The sequence below is a fragment of the Lissotriton helveticus genome, chromosome 1_2 (assembly GCF_964261635.1).
Source record: "Lissotriton helveticus chromosome 1_2, aLisHel1.1, whole genome shotgun sequence".
Classification (NCBI taxonomy): domain Eukaryota; kingdom Metazoa; phylum Chordata; class Amphibia; order Caudata; family Salamandridae; genus Lissotriton; species Lissotriton helveticus.
Window position 1 is genome coordinate 188,319,312 of NC_136058.1, and position 20,825 is coordinate 188,340,136.

Below are 20,825 nucleotides of genomic sequence, written 5' to 3' on the forward strand. Positions count from 1 at the left end.
CTGAGGCGCCCCTTGTGCATCCAGCTGTACTTGATTTTGGACCTCAGTGTCCCAGAGCAGCTGCGCCCCATCCTTCTTCCCTCTCGATTTCCCCATGGCGAGGCCCTCCAATTCTTGCCGGAGCGGCACTAGGTGCTTGAAAACGCTTTATTCGCCGAATAGGGTCCAGACTCTATACACCTTCAGTGAATTATCATGTGTCCGACCTACTAGTTGGTTCTTCACTGCGCTGCTGATGCGATCCAGCCCAGAATCGCAAGACACCACTGTATATCAACTGTACCAGTGTTGGGGTTCCGATTAGAGGGATTCCGCCACCCCCGAACAGTCCAGAGCGCACTTGCCCAGGGCTGCCGCTGTGTTCCCTGCCAGTTTCAATGGCCCAATTTCATAGTCTGCAGTAGAAGCCGGAATGGGAAGCCACCGCCGTCCACAGCCCCTGGTCATGACCCGCTCTCGCCACCGTGGTGATCCTGGCCCAAGGTCTGGCTGCCCCCCTTGCCGCTGTTTACTCAGTTTTGAGTTTTCCAGAAGCTCACTACATTCCTGCGCTCTTCCAATCCATGTAATCGATCCAGCTCGAGAGGCAATCCGCTCTCTTCCCTTCTTTCCCAGGTCCCGCAATGTCTCACCGCTCCTTCGGGGTCTTGCTATGAGCACTCCAGGGCCATGCTTCCACTTCTCTAGGTTCCTCCGTCCCAGGTGCCAGGTTTCATTTCTGTCCGGGCCTCCCTCCAAGTGCTAGCAATTGCCCCTCAGCGTCTGCCTCCATCCGTGCCCCAGTTCACTGGCCGCAGCGTCCCCAGAGCCTTGTATCCACCTCCGCGGCCCGCAGCTCCAGTCCTCGCCACACCCCACTCACCAGTGCAGGACCGATCCCTGTCTCTCCTCCAAGCGCTTCCTGCCCGTCGATCTTCTCCAGGCCGTTTCTCACTCTCCGGGCCCAGCTCCAGTAGGTCTGAGCCCCCCGTGCTCTTAGCTTTATTTACCGCGCCTCCGCGCCACCGGGCAGTCTCTCACCAGGCCCCCAGGCGTCATCCGATGCCATCCTCACTCCCCTCAGCTGTGGCACCGATCCAGCGCTCCAGGCGAGCCTCGCAACCCCAATCACCAGTCCGCTGTTCTACCGGCCTCTCAAACAGCGACCTGCGGCGTCCTTCGGCTCCGTCCCAGAGCTTTCGCTGTTGCGTCGCTGCCATTTTATGTATGCCTCCGTTGGCCGCATCAGGTTGGGGAACCTCCAGGAACTCCCGGTCTCGCTTCATTTAGCAGCGGAGCTGCTCCAGTGTGGTTCCTCCCCGCTCTCCGATCTCCCGGTGCCGTTAGGAGGGTCAAAGCATTATTTATTGCAGGATTAATGTAGGGTTTCTAGCGGAGCTCAGTGCTCACGCTGCCGTCCTCATCGGCTTAAACACCATAAACAATCTTCGTGTGGATCGGTAATTGACATCATCCGGGCACACGAGCCACACTGTTTGAATCCCGTTTTCTTCGACGACATCCTCGACGAAGAACAGAAACAGTAACAGACAAAAAGTAACAAAGTCTCAATCTGTAACTACAGAAGATCCCAGAAACCGTTAGCGTCGACGACGTGGAAAAAAGGGAACTGATGTCATCACGCCGACATAGGCCTAATAAGGAGTCGGTGACGTCAGTCGGAGTCGCGCGCGAGGCCGCGTTCCTATGACGCCTTCCACACCGGCGTGCTACAATGAAAAATTCCGAACGTTGCTGACGCAAGGGGGATATTCACAAGGTGAGGAATACACAAGGCAGATGTATCTAGCAGAAATACATCCTAATAGGACTCCAGCTTGCTAAACAAAAACATGCATCCCTAGGTCAAGCAAAGAACATAGTGATGGAAATGCAGGACTACGACAGGACTACGACTCTGTAGATTCCTCCGTCTTCCTTGGAAGTGTCTTAACGCCGCATCTGTCTGGTCTCCAAAAAGACAGGCACCTTCAAATGGTATGTCAGCCAAAGTCGACTGAACAGCCTCTGGGAACCCGAAGAAACCAACCAAGCCGGACACGTTAATGCCACCGCAGATGCCACGGCCCGACCCACAGAGTCTGTTTTGTCCATGTCACAAATTATGCCAAGCCTAGCAGCTCTGACCAAGTTGCCTACCTCAGTCCAGAGATTATCCAGAAGAGATAGGAGCATGTTCTGTAAAGAATGCTATAAAGAACAGGAAAAGGGCCCCAGCACACAAGACATGTTGTTGGCTCTAAATGCTGAGCTGGCTGAGGGAAAAATATGCTTACAACAAGCATCACAACACCTAGCATCCTTTTTTTTCTAATCTTATTTATACATTTTCAAAAAACATTTACAACATAAAGACAGTAGAAGTTGTTTAGACATATAGAACATAGGCAATTGAGTCATCACATTGCATCAATTCCCCACCAGTTTGCTAATGGGACAGACATCAGTACAACAGTTATAGACCCCATAAGTGAAACAAACAAAGAATAACATCACAGTGCCTGAAAAGGCCATCAGATATCACGTACACTAAGCAAGTAAGCGGTTAGTGGACCCCATATTTCACGAGGCTTCGAGGCTCAGGGTAGTTCTTCAGCAAATAAGTTGACCCCGGGTGTATACCATGTTTTGCAGCCATTGGCTAGATGTGGGTGCGGGCCTACCACCCCAGCATACTGAGACTCTGCGCTTAGCTAATAGAAGCACCACCGCCACCAACTTCCTAATAGAGGTTTTAACATTGGTACCATTTCCCAGCAGGCATACTTGTGGAGTGCATGCTATGGGTGTTCCAACCATCAGTGTCAGGCTGTGTATGACCTGCTCCCAAAAGGAGCCTACCTTCGGACAGGACCATGCTAAATGGTGAAAATCAGCATCTGGAGTACCACACCTTCTACAATTGGCAGATTCACATAAACCATATTTATATAGCTGAGCAGGTGTACAATACATTTGATGCAGATATTTATAATGTATCAATATGAGATTGCCGTTTGCTGTTAGCTGCCCTGTCAGCCTAAAGCAGTTACTCCAGTCCTCTTCTGACAGTGGTTCAGGAAGAATTGCATTCCACTTAGCCATTGAGCTCACCCCTGCATTAGCCCCCTCTTTTTGTGAAGCACAATAGAGACGCATGATAAGTTTAGAACGTGATGGAGTGGTGTAGAGTAGTTGCAGTGCTTCCAAAGTTGGTGGTTCTGCGGGAAACTGTGGGTATAGCGCTCGCAGTGCGCATTACAATCTGGTGTATACAAATGTGCGCATGGTGGCCTGCTTCCCATCGCCAAGGAACGCCGTTACCTTTATAAATTGACCCCAGGAAACACGTCTCCCAGGGTTGACAGTCCTCCCTCGTTCTAAATTTTGAGTGCCCCAGCCTCCCCTGAAACAGAGATTACAGTATAGTGTAATAGCGGCATATTCAGCGTTTAGAGCTGCAAATTCTGTGCTCACCTCCGAAGTTGCTGCCATGCTCTGGCCGTGTTCTGTACCGTATCTATTTCACCTTTTCCAAAGACTGTGTGCAATTTGACTTTCATAGGTTTAAGTGGAATCTGATGCACCACCCCTGCTTCCACCGCAACGTGGGGGATATAGTATGGAGTGTGTTGCCAGTTGTAGGCGTAATTTGCCTGTGTGCAGAGATAGTACAACTGGAAGTCCGGTGCAGTGAAACCACCCATATCATAAGGGAGCGTCAAGACTTCCCATTTAACTCTTGGCTTTTTACCACCCCATGCAAGTGGTATTAATAACGAGCAAAGTGTGGCAAAGAAATGGCAAGTTAGCTGCACGGGTATATTCCTAAACAGATATAAGAACCGCGGAAGCACAACCATTTTCATCAGTGCAATCCTGTCAACGAAAGACAATGGCAGCCTTATTCATTTGTTCACTTGCTCTTTGAGCCGTGTAATGGCCTTACCATAATTAGCCTGGACAACCACTTACGAATCCCTATGAACCCATATTCCCAGGTATTTCACTGGCTCTGAGCACCACTCCAGCAGGTAGCCCAACTCGATTTGGGGAGTGTTGTCAGTTAGAGGCAGAATAATTGATTTAGACCAATTTATCCCAAGTTCAGAGTACCATTCGAACCGTATATAATCTCTAATAAGCTGTTCTAAGTTAATTGCAGGGTCTGGCACATAAAGCACCATGTCGCCTGTATACATGGAGACCGCCAGGGACGGCTGATAAAAGCACAGCACTGCCTGGGCGTGACGCTGACGCAAAATACCCACCCGCGGCTCCAACACCACTGCGAATAATAAAGTTGACAGCGGACACCCCTGCCACTTACCCTGTTGTATCCAAAATATATCCGATGCCTGTCCATTCACCCTTACGCGTGCCACTGGATCCGTATACAACAGTTTAATCCAGTTGGTAAAGACAAAGGGCACGCCCATGCGATGTAAAATTGCAAACATATTTCCAGGGGATGGTATCAAAGGCCTTAGTGGCGTCCAGAAGAATTGCCACTGCAGGAAGAGTCGGTTCAAGTACATGCAGTATTTCAGACATCTAGCATCCTTACCCACCAGAATCTTATGAGTAGAATCTATGTCCTGAAATGATGCTGCAGCCTGGGTGACGAGGCCACTAGTGAAAGGATGCCTGTAAGAAGGTAGGATCAGCTTTTATGGTTACCCTCACTTTTTACATTACAAATGAGAAACCCTTTCAGAGAGGAAAGAGATTCAGATGAGAAAGGGAGCTAGTTCAAGAGGTACAAAAGTCCATGCTCCTAGTGACAAATACAAAAAATTTGATTTTGGTACCCCCACTTTTTACCGGTGCTATGCTGTTTCTGAGTAGTCTGACTGGGATCCTGCTAATCAGGAACCCAGTCTCTGTGCTTTCCCCCCTAAATTGGTATGGTAAGTACTTAGGTACAACCCAGATTGGACACTGGTGTACTCTTATCAGTCCATAGTATATGGTACTGAGCTACCCAGGGTATAGGTACACAAGGAGTCCCCCATGGGCTGGAGCATGCATTATGCCACCCATGGGGGACCACTCAAACTGTAACTATGTACCTGCCATTTCAGCCTGTGTAAGCTGGTGCTAGCACCACTTACAAAGGTTTATAGGCTTTCATATGTCAAAGGTCACTGCACTTAAAACCTAGAAGTCACCCATAAAGCAGGCCTTTTAATCCTGATGCAGGGTGCTTTGTTCTAACTGTGAGGGTGTCCCTGCATGAGCAGGACACCCCTGCAACCTTCGGAGTACATTCTACAAGATTGTAAGTGCATCAGCCATTACAATACATAGGGTGGGCATGCGTCATTACTCAATGACCATCTCTAAATTGGCTGCAACAAACCCTATCATGTTTTGTATCAAACATGTTGAATTCATAACTCCACACCGTAAACAGTGTGGGAGGTATGATTCCATTCACTATAAAGCTCCTCTGGGAGGCACTCAGTGCTCCCAGTACCAGTCTTTTGGACACGGACAGCACAAAATGGTTGCTGCTGACCAGAGGCACAATTATACCATCCTGCTGCTGAGCCAAGCTTGAGCAGGGGAAGGCAGAACAATAGGTATCCTGTCACAGGGAGGTGTGACCACCTCCCGGACAGGGTTTAGTCTATTGGGGCCAGGTGGGAGAGCTTGCCAGCACCACTCAGTCTGCTTGTAGGGCAGATTTGGTGCCCTCCTTGCATAGTCCAGTTCTAACCAGCTCAGGGAGCTGCTGGCTCCAGCTCTGGTACAAAACTGGACAAAGGACATGGGAGTATCCTCCCCTTTGTCCGAGCCCTCCCCTAGGAAGGAACCCTGAATCGTCCCAACCCTTTCCTTAGGGTACTTAAAGCTTACCTGAGGGTGGGTCCCTAATTTTGTCGTGGGACAAGATTAATTTCAAGACACCACTTCAACTTCAACCGTCTGGGTACTCTGGACTTCGCTGGACTACTCTCTCGGCATCACAACTGCATCTAGGAAGACTTCTGCTGCTCCTGATCTCGTTGGCTTGCTTGGCTGCTGCAACCTTCATGGCTGTGCTCCATATAGGAACCTTCCAAGCCCTGTGGGCATCCAAAACACCTGAAGTAATCTCCCTTGAAGTGAAGAAGTCACTGCCCTGCATCTGCAGGCACCGCAACTAAGCTGACCGATCTGCTGAACCTGGACTCTCATGGACTCCTAAAGGCTCAGCAGCACAGGTGGTGGTTCTTCACATCCCTTGAACTTACCCTTTCCTCCCACCAAGTTTGATGCCAGTATCCCTATCGGAGCCACAGGAACCGAACCCCTGTGCACCACGTTGACTTACAGTTGCAAAGGCTTGTTGGCTTCCTTTCACCAAGATCTGTGGGCTCCAAGTAGCCCCAACCTCAAGCACCTCCTGTGACCAAGATTGTTGTCCTCACGGCATCACTTGCACCGTTAGCCTGAATTTTTGGGGAGCTGCTCGAGGTCCTCTTGTGACTCCAGTGTCTCAGGCCTGTGGGTCCTCCTGAAGGCCTCCTTTGATTTCGGTGGGCTCCCCTGATTTCTCGGGGCCAGTCCTGACTCCCCTGCTTGTGGTGAGTCACCTATATCTTGTTAGTCCCGACACTGTACCTTCTTCACTTTTTGAGTTGGTTGCAGTTGCAAAGGCTTGTTGGTGCTCCCGATGGACACCAACCCCTAAGTACTCGATAACCAATGTGAGACAGCTCAAGCACGGCTCCTGGTCTTCCACAGCTTTGCCTGGTCCACACAGCTGCAGTCTCAATGTCACCATCAGCTTTCCTGCAACACATGACTTCTGTCGGCATCCGTATTCCCGGTCTCCTGGTCATGTCCAAGTGGCATAGACTCTGTCCCCTCTGCTTGCAGGTACTTCTCCACTTGAATCCACCTTTGGGTTTCACCAGACACTTTCACCTATTCCAGCAGCGGCATCTTCCTGAAGTTCTCCATTGAGTTTGGTGGCGGTTCACACCTATGCACCCGGCTTCCCTGGTGTAGGTAGCCTTGTTACTAGCTTATCCACGGGTGGGGTGGCTCTCCAACCTTCTGTCTTTTACAAGGGTTCTTATTTAAAATTGCAACGTGACTTACCCTTTGACTTGCATTGATCCTGCGGTCATGTTCATACTCTGCACACGGCCTCTGTGGGGCTCCTGGTTACTTACCTTGGTTGGTTCCTTGGGTCCCCGGCACTTTTACGCCTTCTGGGTGTAGTCATGACTTGAGTCATGATTCACATACCACTATTTTAGTATATGGTTTGGTCTCCCCCTGGTGACCACTGTGCATTCATGCTACTTACCTGTTTCTATTGAAAAGTATTGTTTGCATTGTGTATATCTCTGGCTAGGAGATATCTGTATGCATTAGTGAGTGTCTTATATATAAATACATATTTTTATAAATACAATGTGTGGTTCTTTTTCATTTAATCTATACCTATCAGATTATGTTCTGGTAAAACAAGCTGCTTTACACTCCTTCTGGATTAAGCCTGAAGGCTGCTCTCACAGCTACCACTTAGAGAGCTTTCTATGGTTGTCTAAGACCATTAAAATCACCGTAAGGGTTGTCTGGATTGATGCAGGCTGCCCACTTACGTAAGTGTGCATCATATTCCAAACCAGCTTCTCACAATGCCTATGCAAGCAAACTGGGTCCCCAGGTGCAGATAAATGTCTATGTGCAACTTTACAGTCCCCTGAGACCCCTTACTCTGACTTGGCCCAGGCACTTAACAAAATATCAAATAGGGCCTCACTATACGGAAGAGGAGGCTCTTCTCTTGTCTGCCTCTGACAAAGAATCTCAAACAAAGGGTCTGTAGACCTTTGCACTGTGGGCTATGATAAATCTAAAACAGCAGCCACTTTCCTCAGCATGTTTGCAAAGGAGGAACTTGCCTCAGTTGCAAGACTAAGGGGAGACAGCAACCCTGGGGCAGGTGAAGAATCCAGTCCACTAGCCTCACCAAGAGATGTAAGCCAGCTCTCCTCCACCTGAAACACTTTGGTGTCTGAAATAGGCTGAAAAACGCTTTGCCCCTGTCGACACAGGTGTACCTCCTGATGCCTCTTCTTGAAAAGGGTCCACAAATCCCCTCAGACAGCATAGCTGATTCCACCGCCGACACAATACGACATCGAAGCAGCGCCATCACGAGGTCGACAAGGAGAGGCGTCTTCTACCGGTGCCACCGATGTCAATGTTGTAGTCGGTTGGTCAAGGAATGAAGTTGATTGCAAAGATCGCGATCCTGATGGACTGACTGTGAGACGGAGCAAAATCGACGTCAGCTGACGTCGACTGATGCCGATCCCTCAACTCCGATGGCCCACTCGTCACCGATGGCAATTCCTCTGAAGGTGTCCCACTCACTACCTTGGGGCCCGGAGGCACTCGAGAGAGAGATGGGGTCCCAAAGATGAGGTGTAAGGAATCATAATATTCCCTCATCTGAGCCATCCACGCCCCCGCTCCCAGACATATGGGGAGATGCGGTGTGGATTTGCATCTGGCTTCCTCAACCATCGAGTGGTAGGAGCTATGGGAGATGGAGACTCCATGTGGTGAAGTCCGAGACTGCTGTGACTAAACAGCCCCTTAATTTTCAACTTCCCTGGAGAACGACGTCCACTAGACAGGTTTTGGCTCCTAGATTGACCCCGCACATGCTCTTTCTGGGATGACAGAGACTGAGGCTGGGAAGCCTCTGAGGATCATGATACACGTGCGGCTCCTTCAACGACTTCGGTTTTAACTTCTGGCAGGAACCACAATTATCGGCGTCGTGGAGTTCACCTAAACACCACATACAAATTGCATGCGGGTCGGTCACCGACATGTGCACAAGATTTGAAATCTGTCAACAGCAGAGAAGGGGTCACTGTTCCACCAACACCAGGTGTTGAGGTAGGTCAGAAAAAACGACCCGACCACTTCTCCGGATCCGCATTACAGCACAGAAAAGAGGAAACTGACGTCCATGCACCGGAGGTGACTTATATGGCTTTACTTATGTCATATACGGAGACAACATCACAGCAAAGCCGTACAATGTCGTCCCGTGGCATGCCGAGGTCCTGCTGAAAAAAATCTGGATCAAGACTGGCGCCTGAAGAGAATTCAAAAGTTGAGAAATCTGCGGCTGGGTGTCTCTATCAGATGAGGTAGGTACCAAAAACAAGAATGTTTTCTAAGGATGGGGAAGCCAGGGTAAGCAAGGAATCACCAAAGGTGAGTACCTTGCTTAGGCGCCCAGGTGCAGAGTGGATACACCGGCACCCATTGGATAACACAGGGTAAGTCACTGAAAGTATTTCCTTGTTTCGGGATCAAGGGAGGTTGGAGACGCACCCCACCAGTGGATTCCCAAGGTGCCAGTATACCTACACCAAGGAACCTAGGAGCATAGGTGCGAAGTGGTGTTGGAACCAACAGTAAGAGCCAATGGAGGATCTTGGAAGTCCAGCGACTACGGCGACTCATGGACCAGGATGTTGGAACCTAAATGTGGATTCTGGACGAAAAGTGACTAAGAGCAAAGGGGACAGAGTCCAAACCATCCGGAGGTGACCAGGAGGAGAAGGAGAACAATGCCACCCCTTGTCAGAGGCACTTGCTGAAGCATAAAGTTATTGCTGAAGCAGCAGTGGAGCCTAGGTGATCATGCAGGAGCACTGGAACCATCCAAAAGGTGTCCCTCGATGGATGAAGAATGCAGGAAGGTCAGTGGATGGCAGGACCACCAACATGCCTTGGCAACCGCAACAGTCGGAGAAGAAGAAAATATGCAGACCAGCAAGGTCTGTGGGACTAACCCAGCAAGGGTAAGTCAGGGCCAGGCCTCTCCATGTAGGATAGCCAGCAGGAATTGATGGAGCTCCCTCAACAACCCTCTAGCAGCAGGCAACAGGAGTTACAGAAACACAGAAGATGGAGGCCCACTATGCAGAGGATGCAGACAGGACATAGGTCCCGGAGGTGGGCAAAGCTGGCGTCTGGGGCTACTTGGATCTTGAAGATCTTTTGTGAAGAGAGCCAACATGACTTGGCAACGACAGGTAGAAATAGTGCACAGGGAGGCAGCTCAAATCGGCTGGAGAGGGATTACAGTCGCCCAGAGGCAGGACTCTCTCCTCTAAATTTGTTGGTAAGTATTTTGTACACCGCACAATTGGCATATTGGGGTGTCACTGTAAGTATCTAAAATACACACTTGCGAACCGCCGACAACAAGCTACGCTACAATGAGTGTATGTATATCATGGACAGTTGAGTAATAAGTATACTCCCTGCCCTGCCGAGGGCAATAGCACCATGCATCCATTAAGAAGCAACGTTCTGCTATCGTCATAATGGCGCGGGCTGCCATTGAACGGCACCGAGGTGGGCCCTGAGAACAATCTAAGTCAGGAGATTTAACACAATTGAAGTTATCGTTCCATAGCTGAGGCAGACCATCATAGCAGGCTAGGTTGGTATGTAGCACAAGATAGAGCTGTGGGTCATTGTAGTTGGGTCCAAATATCACTACATGTAACACATAAAAATGCTCTTTGTGACAGTGAACTTCCACGAAATGACCTGCATGGTCCACGCACACCTCCAGCTGAGATCGCAAAACCACGTCGGGCCCACACTAAGACTCCATGCGCATGTGTATTAAAGCTCTCTACCCTCAAACGGCTCTGCGTGAGTGGCCCACAATTGGAGGCCTAGTGTGTTTCCAGCAACACAGCCACACCTATCTGGTGACGCTACAAATACAAAACAACTTTATGGATTTTCCTATTATCATAAAACCATTTGACATTTCATGGCAAAAGCATTACACAGTGCCAGGTGCCCATCAGAAGTAGTGGAGACCCCTAACCTGTCACGCATGTCCACACCATACTGTGAATGTACAGCAGTCTTGCCATAGCACACATACCAATATCTGCCCTCTTCTGTGCCTTAAAGTCAGCCGGATACGCCTACTTTCCTACCCACCTACGCCATGTCCCCAACCAGATGACACAGCATCACTGTGACCCCCCAAAAAAACATTGTGGTGCACACATGGAGGCAGATTATGGCTGCCGAGTACCCCTGCAATAGAAAGTCGCAGGAGAGCCACGTCAGGGATAGGCATCATGCCATACATGCATTGGGTTAACAGAAATACATAACTGCAGTCCTCAAACGCACATAGTGATTTTGATGCACACCAAGCGTCAGCACCTTATCAGCCATCTCCACAGAGCCATCAACCAGCTCCATAATAGATACTTACAAAAGATCATGGAGGGAGCCCCATAAACAGCGACCACACATACCATGCAAAGATCGCACTCTCCAAAGCGCACATACCACCCCGCTCTCACAGACATAGTAGTAATGGAAAGAGTGATAACAATTATAGATAGAGCCTGCCAAAAAAATAAACTCAGCAATTTAACGATACTATTGAATTGAGAGGCAAGAGAGCACCAATCGATTCCTTCCAAGTCTTGGGAGGTCGTAGGTTGGACATCAACCGATCTAGGTGACCTCCGCCTGCCACTTGCGGACTCGTGCTGTTTAAGGAATTGCTGTAGACTTTTAGGGTCATTAAAGATCTAAGTTTTCCTGTCAAAAAGTACTCTCAAAGGAGCAGGGTAGAACATTGCGTAGTGAAGTTTCAGGTTCTGCAACTTTTGCTTAACAGCAAACTGCTCCACGCCTTCTGCACGTGTGGAGTAAAGTTCCGGAAAATTGAAAGTTCTGCACCTTCATAGGGGAAAGTATAATTCATGGGAGAGCAGCATCGCAATTGCGTTAACTAAGCAGCTGTGCTACAACTGGAAAGGGCCTGGCTGCCGGCACCAGATGCCAGGCTAGAGAACAGTGAGCATGCTCCACCATGAAAAGATCTGGAAATGTCTCTTGCCCCAAGACATCAATGAGGAGCCATTCCATGACAGTTTCTATGTTGCAACATTTGTTGATTCTGCCAGGCCGACAATAAGAAGATTATTCCAATGGAGGAGGGCCGACAAGTCCTGTGTCCTGGCCTGCAATGTCAGCAGCGCCTTTTCCAGCTGTTTCTGTTTCCCATCAGACTAAACCTGTTCATCCCCAGCTTTTGACACCTGCCTCTCCACGATATCTAAGCACTCTGTGTGCTTATGAATGCGCTCCGACATCCTGCCCATCCAATACGAGAGAACATTTATCTTCCCGTCAAGCTTGGTGAGGCTACGCTGCATGACTCTCAGGATTTGGCATAGCTTACCTCCCATCTCAGGTCCTGAGGAGTCTGAGAGGCCATCTAGGGTGTTGCTGCCCCATCCTCACACAGTCTGAGTGCCTTCTGCTGCTCAAATTGTGGCTACGGCCTATGTTTTATCAGCTTGTAAGTCTTGCAGGAGATAAAAAAGATCACATTGGTCATTCTGTGTTAACAGGTATGTAAACCACATGCATGTGTTTTACAGATTCCCACAGAATAGGTTTCCTGAATTTTTCCCCATCCTCAGAGAATTTAAAAAAGTCTGGAAAACCTACCTGCTGTTGGTTCCAATCTGATCGCTCACGCCGACGATCTTCTTGAGTGCGCTCATTCTGAAAGAATACGAACTAATTAAAAAATGTTAATCTGCATAAGCAAGAGGAAAATAATGGTAGATGCCTTTGCATTAACAGGCAATGTTTGTGCAGTGTCTTTTTTCAGGGAAAGTGCACAACCAAAGGCCAAACCATTGTGTCTTCCACCCAACGAACAAGTTACTTACCTTCTGTAACGCTTTTTCTGGTAGATACAGTATCTGCCTGTAGATTCCTCACTTTGTGAATATCCCCCCTGCGTCAGCAACGTTCGGAAAACTCTTTTGTAGCATGCCAATGTGGACGACGTCATAGGAGCACTGCATCGCGTGCGACTCCGGCTGACGTCACCGACTCCTTATTAGGCCTACGTCGGCGTGATGACATCAGTTCCGCCATTTTTTCCATGCCTTCGAGGCACCCGGACGGACCAATGGCAGTAGCTATACATATATACAGTGTACATAGTACATACAACTCAAAACTGCACACATAGTGCGTAGCAAAGGTATAAAAAACCCAATATATATACAAATATAAATATACATAAAAATACATAAACTCAGGTATAGCAGAGTGGACAACGGGGAGGCGGGTGGGTCAGTGAGGAATCCACAGGCAGATACTGTATCTACCAGAAAAAGCATTACCGAAGGTAAGTAACTTGTTCTTCTGATAGATACATCTGCCAGTGGATTCCTCACCTTGTGAATAGAGTCCCACAGCAGTCCCCACTCCCGGAGGAGGGTGTCCACTCAGCTATACCAAGAAATCCTGGAGGACAGAGCGCGCAAAGTGGCCGTCCCTCCTCACCTCGGTATCCAAGCAGTAATGCTTTGCGAACGTGTGGAGGGAGGCCCAAGTCGCCGCCCTGCAAATATCCTCAACAGGTATACCCCTAGACAAAGCAGAAGTAGCAGACTTTGCTCTAGTAGAGTGAGCTCTTATACCCTCAGGAGGGTCCTTACCCGCCAGGGAGTAGCAGATCTTGATGCATAATATAATCCATCTTGAAAGAGTGCGCTTGTGCACAGATCTTCCCTTCCTGCAACCAGCAAATCCAACGAACAGCTGGTCTTCCAACCTGGACTCCTTTGTTCTGTCCAGGTAGAAGCTCACCGCCCTCTTAGGGTCCAAGCGGTGAAGTCTCTCCTCCTCCTTGGAAGGGTGAGGGGGAGGATAAAAGGTAGGGAGGGTAACAGACTGCCCCAGATGGAAAGGAGTTACCACCTTAGGCAGAAAAGCAGCCCTGGTCCTGAGAACCAATCTATCAGCATGAATGGTCAAGAATGGGGGCTTACAGCTAAGAGCTTGAAGCTCACTAACCCTCTTTGCCGAGGTAATTGCTACCAGGAAGACCGTCTTGAAAGAGAAAAGTCTCAAGGGACATGATTGTAAAGGTTCAAAAGGAGAACCTATCAAGAATGTAAGAACAAGGTTCAAGTCCCATTAAGGTACAATAAAAGGAGTAGGAGGAAATGTATTGGTAAGGCCCTTAATGAAACGTAAAACAATTGGAGATTTAAACAAAGAGGGATGGTCAGGCAAACAAAGGAAAGCCGATAAGGCCGACAAATAACCTTTGATAGTTGCCACCGCAAAACCCTGCTGGGCCAAAGAAAGTGCAAATTGAAGAATATTGGACAAACGTGCCCTTAAAGGGTCAATGGACTTCTCCCCACACCAAGCAACACATTTAGACCACCTATAAGAATAAATAGAACTCAGGTTGCCCTGTTCAATCTCCAGGCATGAAGGTGTAAGGTCTGGAGGTGGGGGTGTAGAACCTGCCCCTCCATCTGGGAGAGGAGGTCTGCCCTGTGAGGGAGACGGAGCGGCGAGCATGAGGAGAGGTGGAGAAGATCTGGGTACCACAACCTTCTTGGCCAATCCGGGGCGATCAATATAACTTGGGCCCGGTCTTGGCGAATCTTCCTCAGAACCCGAGGAATCAAGGGTATGGGAGGAAATGCGTGAAGGAATTGCAAGTCCCAACTCAACTGAAATGCGTCTCCCAGAGCTCCTTGCATCGGAATCTGGAGACTGCAGAACAACGGGCAGTGAGCATTCTCGTGAGTGGCAAACAGGTCCACCTGAGGAGTTCCCCATGTCCGAAAGACGTGGCGAACCACCGCCGGGTGAAGCCTCCACTCGTGGTCGGCCAAGAACTGCCGACTGAGACTGTCTGCACGTACATTCAGAACCCCGGCCAGATGATTTGCCATTAGACAAATCTGATGGTCCTGAACCCAGGACCAGAGACGCAGAGCCTCTCTGCAGAGACACCGCGACCCCACTCCTCCCTGTTTGTTGACATACCACATCGCGGTGGTGTTGTCCATCAGGACCTGAACCGACCGACCGCGAAGGGAAGGGAGGAAGGCCTTGAGTGCCAAACGTATGGCCCGCAATTCCAGAAGGTTGATGTGAAACAACCTTTCCTCTGGAGACCAAAGACCCTTGATCTCCAGGTCCCCCAGATGAGCACCCCACCCTAGAGTGGATGCATCCGATATCACTGTGGCCACCGATGGAGGCAGCTGGAAAGGCTTTCTTTGAGACAGATTGCCTTCCACGCCCCACCAAGACAGATCCGCTGTAGTTTCTCTGGGGATACTCACTGACTCCCTGAGATCTCTGTTGTGCTGATACCACTGCCTGCGGAGGCACCACTGGAGTGCCCTCATGTGCCAGCGTGCATGGTCAACCAACAGAATGCAAGAAGCCATCAGACCGAGCAGACGTAGGACCTTTAGGACTGGAACAACCTCTCCATTGTGAAATAAAGGTATCATTTCCAGAATGTCGCGAATCCTTTGAGGAGGAGGAGGAAATGCACGACACACAGTAGTGTCCAGTACCGTACCTATGAACAGGTTGCGCTGGGAGGGCACCAGGTGAGATTTGGGTACATTTATTGAAAAACCCAACCTGTGCAACAACTGAGTTGTCTCTTCCAAATGATTGAGCACCTTCTCATGCGACTCTGCCTTGATCAGCCAGTCGTCCAGATAGGGGAACACTGGAATCCCCGATCTTCTGAGATGTGCTGCCACCACAGCCATCACCTTGGTGAAGACTCGAGGTGCAGTAGTAAGTCCAAACGGAAGGACCGCAAACTGGTAGAGTTGCGAACCCACCGTAAAACGGAGATACTTCCTGTGAGACTTCAGGATCGGAATGTGAAATTAAGCATCCTGCAAGTCGATTGACACCATCCAGTCTTCTTCCAGCAGCGCTTGAAGGACCTGCGCAAGGGTGAGCATCTTGAACCTCTCCTGTTTGAGATAGAGCTTCAAAACCCTGAGGTCCAGGATTGGACGAAGTCTGCCATCCTTCTTGGGAATAAGGAAATACCGAGAGTAGCATCCCTGACCCCTCTCCTGCTCCGGAACCACCTCTATCGCACCCTTTCTGAAAAGAGCCAGGACTTCTTCCTGCAAGAGAAGCAGGTGGTCCTCCGAACAATAACCTTGGCAAGGAGGGTAATTGGGGGGAAATTCCCGAAAAGGAAGAGCATACCCATTCTCTACGAGATTGAGAACCCAAAGATCTGATGTGACCGATTCCCAATCTCATAGAAAATAGGTAAGCCGACCCCCTACAGGACCCGCATGATCCAGAATGTTGGATCTAGGGCTGCTTTGTTGTTGTAGGTGGGGGGTGGGTATTAGAGGAGGAAGTTGAGGAGGAGGAGGTTTGACGACCTCGGGCATGACCCCTTTGATTACCTCTGTAGGACTTGTACAAAGGATCTGCTGTTGTTGCTGCTGTTGGTTCTGCCTATATGCACGAAAAGTAGACCTTCAAATTCTTCCTATCCTCCTCCAGAAGCTTAGATGACAACTGCTTAATTGAGTCCATCAAAGCATGCACATATCTGCCAAGCAGACAAGTAGCATTCGTCGATTTCAAAGCCATGCTACTTGACGAGAACACATTTTTGGCATTCTCATCCAATTTTTTCGAGTCCTTATCCCCTGGAACTTGGGGAAAAACACCAGCTGACCTCTTTGAACAAGCCGCCTGAACAACCAGACTTTCTGGCGAAGGATGGGAGGGTAAGAACTCAGGATCACCAGGCGCCACTCTATAGTGTCTCGCCACAGTCCTAGACACCGCAGGAGCAGTCAGAGGCTTTTTCCAGACTTCCATTATCGGTTCAGTAAGAGCCTCAGTGAATGGGAGAGTCGGCTCAACAACAGAAGAAGGTGAGCCTCTGTAAGGATGTTAGACTTAAACTCCACAGAAGGCAAAGTCAAGTTTAGCAGTTCTGCAGCCTTTTTAATCACAACGTGATATGGAGCCACATCCTTAGAGGGTGCATCAGAAACTGCAGGCAACCCCCATTCTGGAGAAAATTCCAATCCACTTGCACTATGCAGTTCCTCAAAATAATCCTCCTGATCCTGAAGTTCTCCTTCCTCTACTTCTGGATATTCATACTCCTTCTCTTCCAAGAGACGCTGAGCCTTACGCCTCGACCACTCCAAACGGACCGAAGTCATCGGATCCGGTAACGACTCCGACAGAGCCAGGGCCGGCGTCGAGAGAGGATCTGGAACAGCCTGAGGATGGGAAGCCGGAACAGGCGTCGAATCACGAATCCGATCCCGAGGTCGCTCCGGGGCCGGCGAAGCCAGGTGCGGAATCGATGACCTCGGCGGCGCCGAACCAAGCCACAGTGGATATGGCATCGGTAAAAATGGCAGAAAAGGCGCCGGGCGTATGCTTGAGGGACGCCCAATTAGTAAGCTAATGGACTCATGGGACCAGCCGGTGCACCAGTGGGGTACATTGCCCTGGCATACACGCCATACATTGCATTTAGGAAATGCGAGGGGTCCTGTCCAGGACCAGGAAACGGAGGGTACGAACCCACTGGCTGCCCCAGAGGAGGCTGCTCCGTAACCGTTCCTTCTTGACCCTCCTGATCTTCTGGGAGATGCACCGGAGTCGCCAAAGCCTGAGGATCTTCAACGTCATCCTCCTCATGTGCAGAAGACTGACACGGATCCAGAGTCGGATCCGGTCCCGGATCAGGAGATTGCCCTTGTGACTGAAAAGGCGAGGCCTCACCTTCAGGCTCACGAGATGGTGATGGAGACATGAAGTCCTTATGATGCCTACGAGATGAAGAAGTCTTCTTCGAATCCGACTCCCTGCCGGAATGATGCCTTGAGCTATGCTTCTTCCTCTTATGTTTTTTCTTCGAGGATCCCGAAGCATGCCCCGAAGCCGACTTCGACGCCAACTCCGACCGGGACCTCGACCTCGATCTCGTCTTCGACCTCGATTTCGACTTCGGCTTCTACCTCGAGCGTCTGGATCTTGACCTCGAAGACCTCTTGGCATCCTTTCCTTTTACCTTGGCCAGAAGGAGTTTAGCCTCACGTTCACGCAGCCTTCGGGTTCATCTTAGAACAGGTAACAGCCTCCGACATCGTGGTCCGAGAACAGACACCACAAGCAATCATCATGCGGATCTGTTATGGACATCATCCTTGCACACGATTCGCACTGCTTAAACCATGTCTTCTTCGACGACATCTTCAGCGAAAGACAGCGGCTCGAGAAAGATACAATAACACAGAAATAGCAACAAAGTTACTATCCACAACACTAGAGACACTAGAGATCCCCAAAAAACGTTAGCGTCAACGACGCGGAAAAAAGGGAACTGATGTCATCACGCCAACGTAGGCCTAATAAGGAGTCGGTGACATCAGCCGGAGTTGTGCGCGATGCCATGCTCCTGTGAAATCGTCCACACCGGCGTGCTACAAAAGAGTTTTCCGAAGGTTGCTGATGCAGGGGGGATATTCACAAGGTGAGGAATCCACTGGCAGATGTATCTATCAGAAAACTGATCTCAAACGACTTGTGCTACAAGTAAATATATGTATTGACCAACCTGTACTGCCAAGAAAAAGAAATGAACTAGAGACCTGAATCAAAAAGATTTCACAGACATATAGAAACAAACTTCACTTCCTCAAAGCTTCACCACTATCTATAAAGAAGTGAATAGAATGAATAGGAAGGTGAGTGTATACTCTACAGCCATAATATAGATTTATAGCATACCATAGTGTGCTATACCAGCCATTAGAGGTTTCGGCGAGGGCCTTTAACAAGGGAGTGGGACTTTAATGTTGGCATAGTCCAGCTACGAAGGGCTATACAGCTATTAAAACATTACGCCACTAGAGGGCAGAATGTTCTAAAAAATATAACAAAGGCCTCATGGAGACTGAGGGGATTGAAATCCCCTTGGGTTCTATGAAGCCTTTGATCTAAGCAACAGCTGTAAATGAAAACATTGCAATGTTGGAGCTCCAGGCTTCTACCGGCCATTAGAAACCCGGAGCACTCCATTGTTTTCAATGGAGCTCCCAACTCTCCAATGTTCTAAGTGTTAGGCCCAAAGTGTAATTAACATCAGGCTAAACTATCTTGACAGCTGTTAGTTACGATCATGATCACCCGCTCCCCATTTGACTATAAATGTTTGTGACGGTTTCTAGGGTTCTGAGTTTGATGCTGGTGGTCCGTCAGTCTGTCATTTCAAACCCCTAACTTGTATTTGAAAACCACTCACAAAAACTAAACATACCTCTTTTGTACAAATGTCATACTTATTGAATCAATCTAATCATTTTTTGATTTGAATCCCATAATGATAACATATATTTTAATTTTAGCATCTGGAAGTTCTTTCTTTTTAATCCATGGTATTATGATGTGGGTCTGGCATGTGAGTTCGCTTTCAACCAATAATTACTGTGTCTTCTTTGGAAGATGGAAAATGTGCTTTGGTGACATAGCGAATGTCTTAGTCTGGGCGGTTTCTATCAATCTTTGAATTGCTCCTCTCCGACCCTCAGATGTCTCAAAACTGCGCTGTCGCTGCTAGTCCCGAACTACTTTTCGAGCTCGTGGGCAAGGGAGTGGTCTGGTGAGGGTTAGTGTTACAATGTGAAAACATAATGCTTGACAGCAATAAAAATAAGCACAATTGTTGTTTGGGCGCTAAGGCGTGGCATAGCAAGTGGGGGGGTGGACCGCCCATGGCAACACGAGTTTTGGGTGCAGTGGTCTCCCCCCACACCCTCGCTCATTCCAGCAGCCGTTTGTGGAGTGGTAGCAGCACCAGAATAGTGGCAGCCCCCCGTCCGTCTCAGGAATCCGTCAGCAGCCCCTCCCCCACTCTTTAATGCTGCCACGGGCAATGGTCTAGCTCTGCCACTGGTGCTAAGGCAGCATCACCTTGGTGCCTGGCCCGCCTCACCCCTCTCTCATGCATGTTACCTCCTTTAGATGAATCTAAGTATGTCTCCCCACCCCAGGGTTAAGTATATCTCATGCAAGTCTCGAGGGCACGTTCTTGGCAGCAGACATATTAACCCTCTGCGCTACCTTAGTTGAGCCAAAACTGGCACTAGACAAAACTGTTCATCTCATTCCATATGCTACATTTATCCTAACACTTGTACTATTGCCCCAAAACTGCTGGATATACTAAACCTTTACAGTGTTTTCAAAACTTCTGCACTGCTACAAAACCAGCCCCCAATAACAAAACCTACCCCCACCCTTCCAGCCTCTCTGGGAAGCAACGGATGCTCGGTCCAACCTTGCTCCTGTGATACAGATAACAAGCATTTGCAATGCAATAGGTCTCGCATGTGCGCAATTTTAAGCTATTGGTATTGTACATGGCAATGCCTTTTATTTATATGTTTTCTAAACCAACACATAGAGAAAAGGTTTGTCACTTACAAAGACGGTAGCTCAAAGTCTCGCAAATGCGAGACCTATTGCATTACAAATGCTTGTTGTTCTGGCTGCCAGTACAAAGATGAGCCTTTCCAACTATTATCCTGCTCTGACTAGAGAACCCATGATGTCAACTTTTAATCACTTCTGAATATTTAAAGGTGCAATATCGCCCACTAGCTCTGTCCTGTGCTGCTCTGGCAGAGCCGATGGTTCCAACTTTTAAACACTTACGAATATTCAATGGCATTAAACTGCTGTTAAGTTCTACTCTCTTTTTCCCATCTTTTTAGTGGCGGATACTTTATTTTAAATGTTTATTTTTTATTTTGTTTATTAAACATTTGATAGTCATACATAGTGGCAGTCACAGCTATAACAATCCTGTCAAGCATAATACAAAAAAGGGAATCCCATACATCATATTTCCTAACAATATACAGACTCACGTTTGTATAACATATCAGTGTTCACAATGAAAATACAAGTATTGAGAT

General features: G+C 48.8%; 1 protein-coding gene across 46 annotated transcripts in view; it reads right to left on the reverse strand.

The window, feature by feature from the left end:
* Positions 1–20,825, reverse strand: part of LOC144799531 (uncharacterized) — a 5,513,712-nt gene that overhangs the window by 2,477,510 nt on the left and 3,015,377 nt on the right. For 44 of the 46 annotated variants that reach the window (XR_013603860.1, XR_013603862.1, XR_013603865.1 and 41 more), the window contains one exon: positions 12,511–12,567. The exons of the other annotated variants lie outside the window; for them this stretch is intronic. Coding sequence is in view for 41 of the 44 variants with exons in the window: in XM_078671256.1 (XP_078527382.1) it covers positions 12,511–12,567 (57 nt within the window). In the remaining 3 variants the exon portion in view is untranslated. The remainder of the gene's footprint in view (positions 1–12,510; positions 12,568–20,825) is intronic. 46 annotated transcript variants of the gene reach the window in all.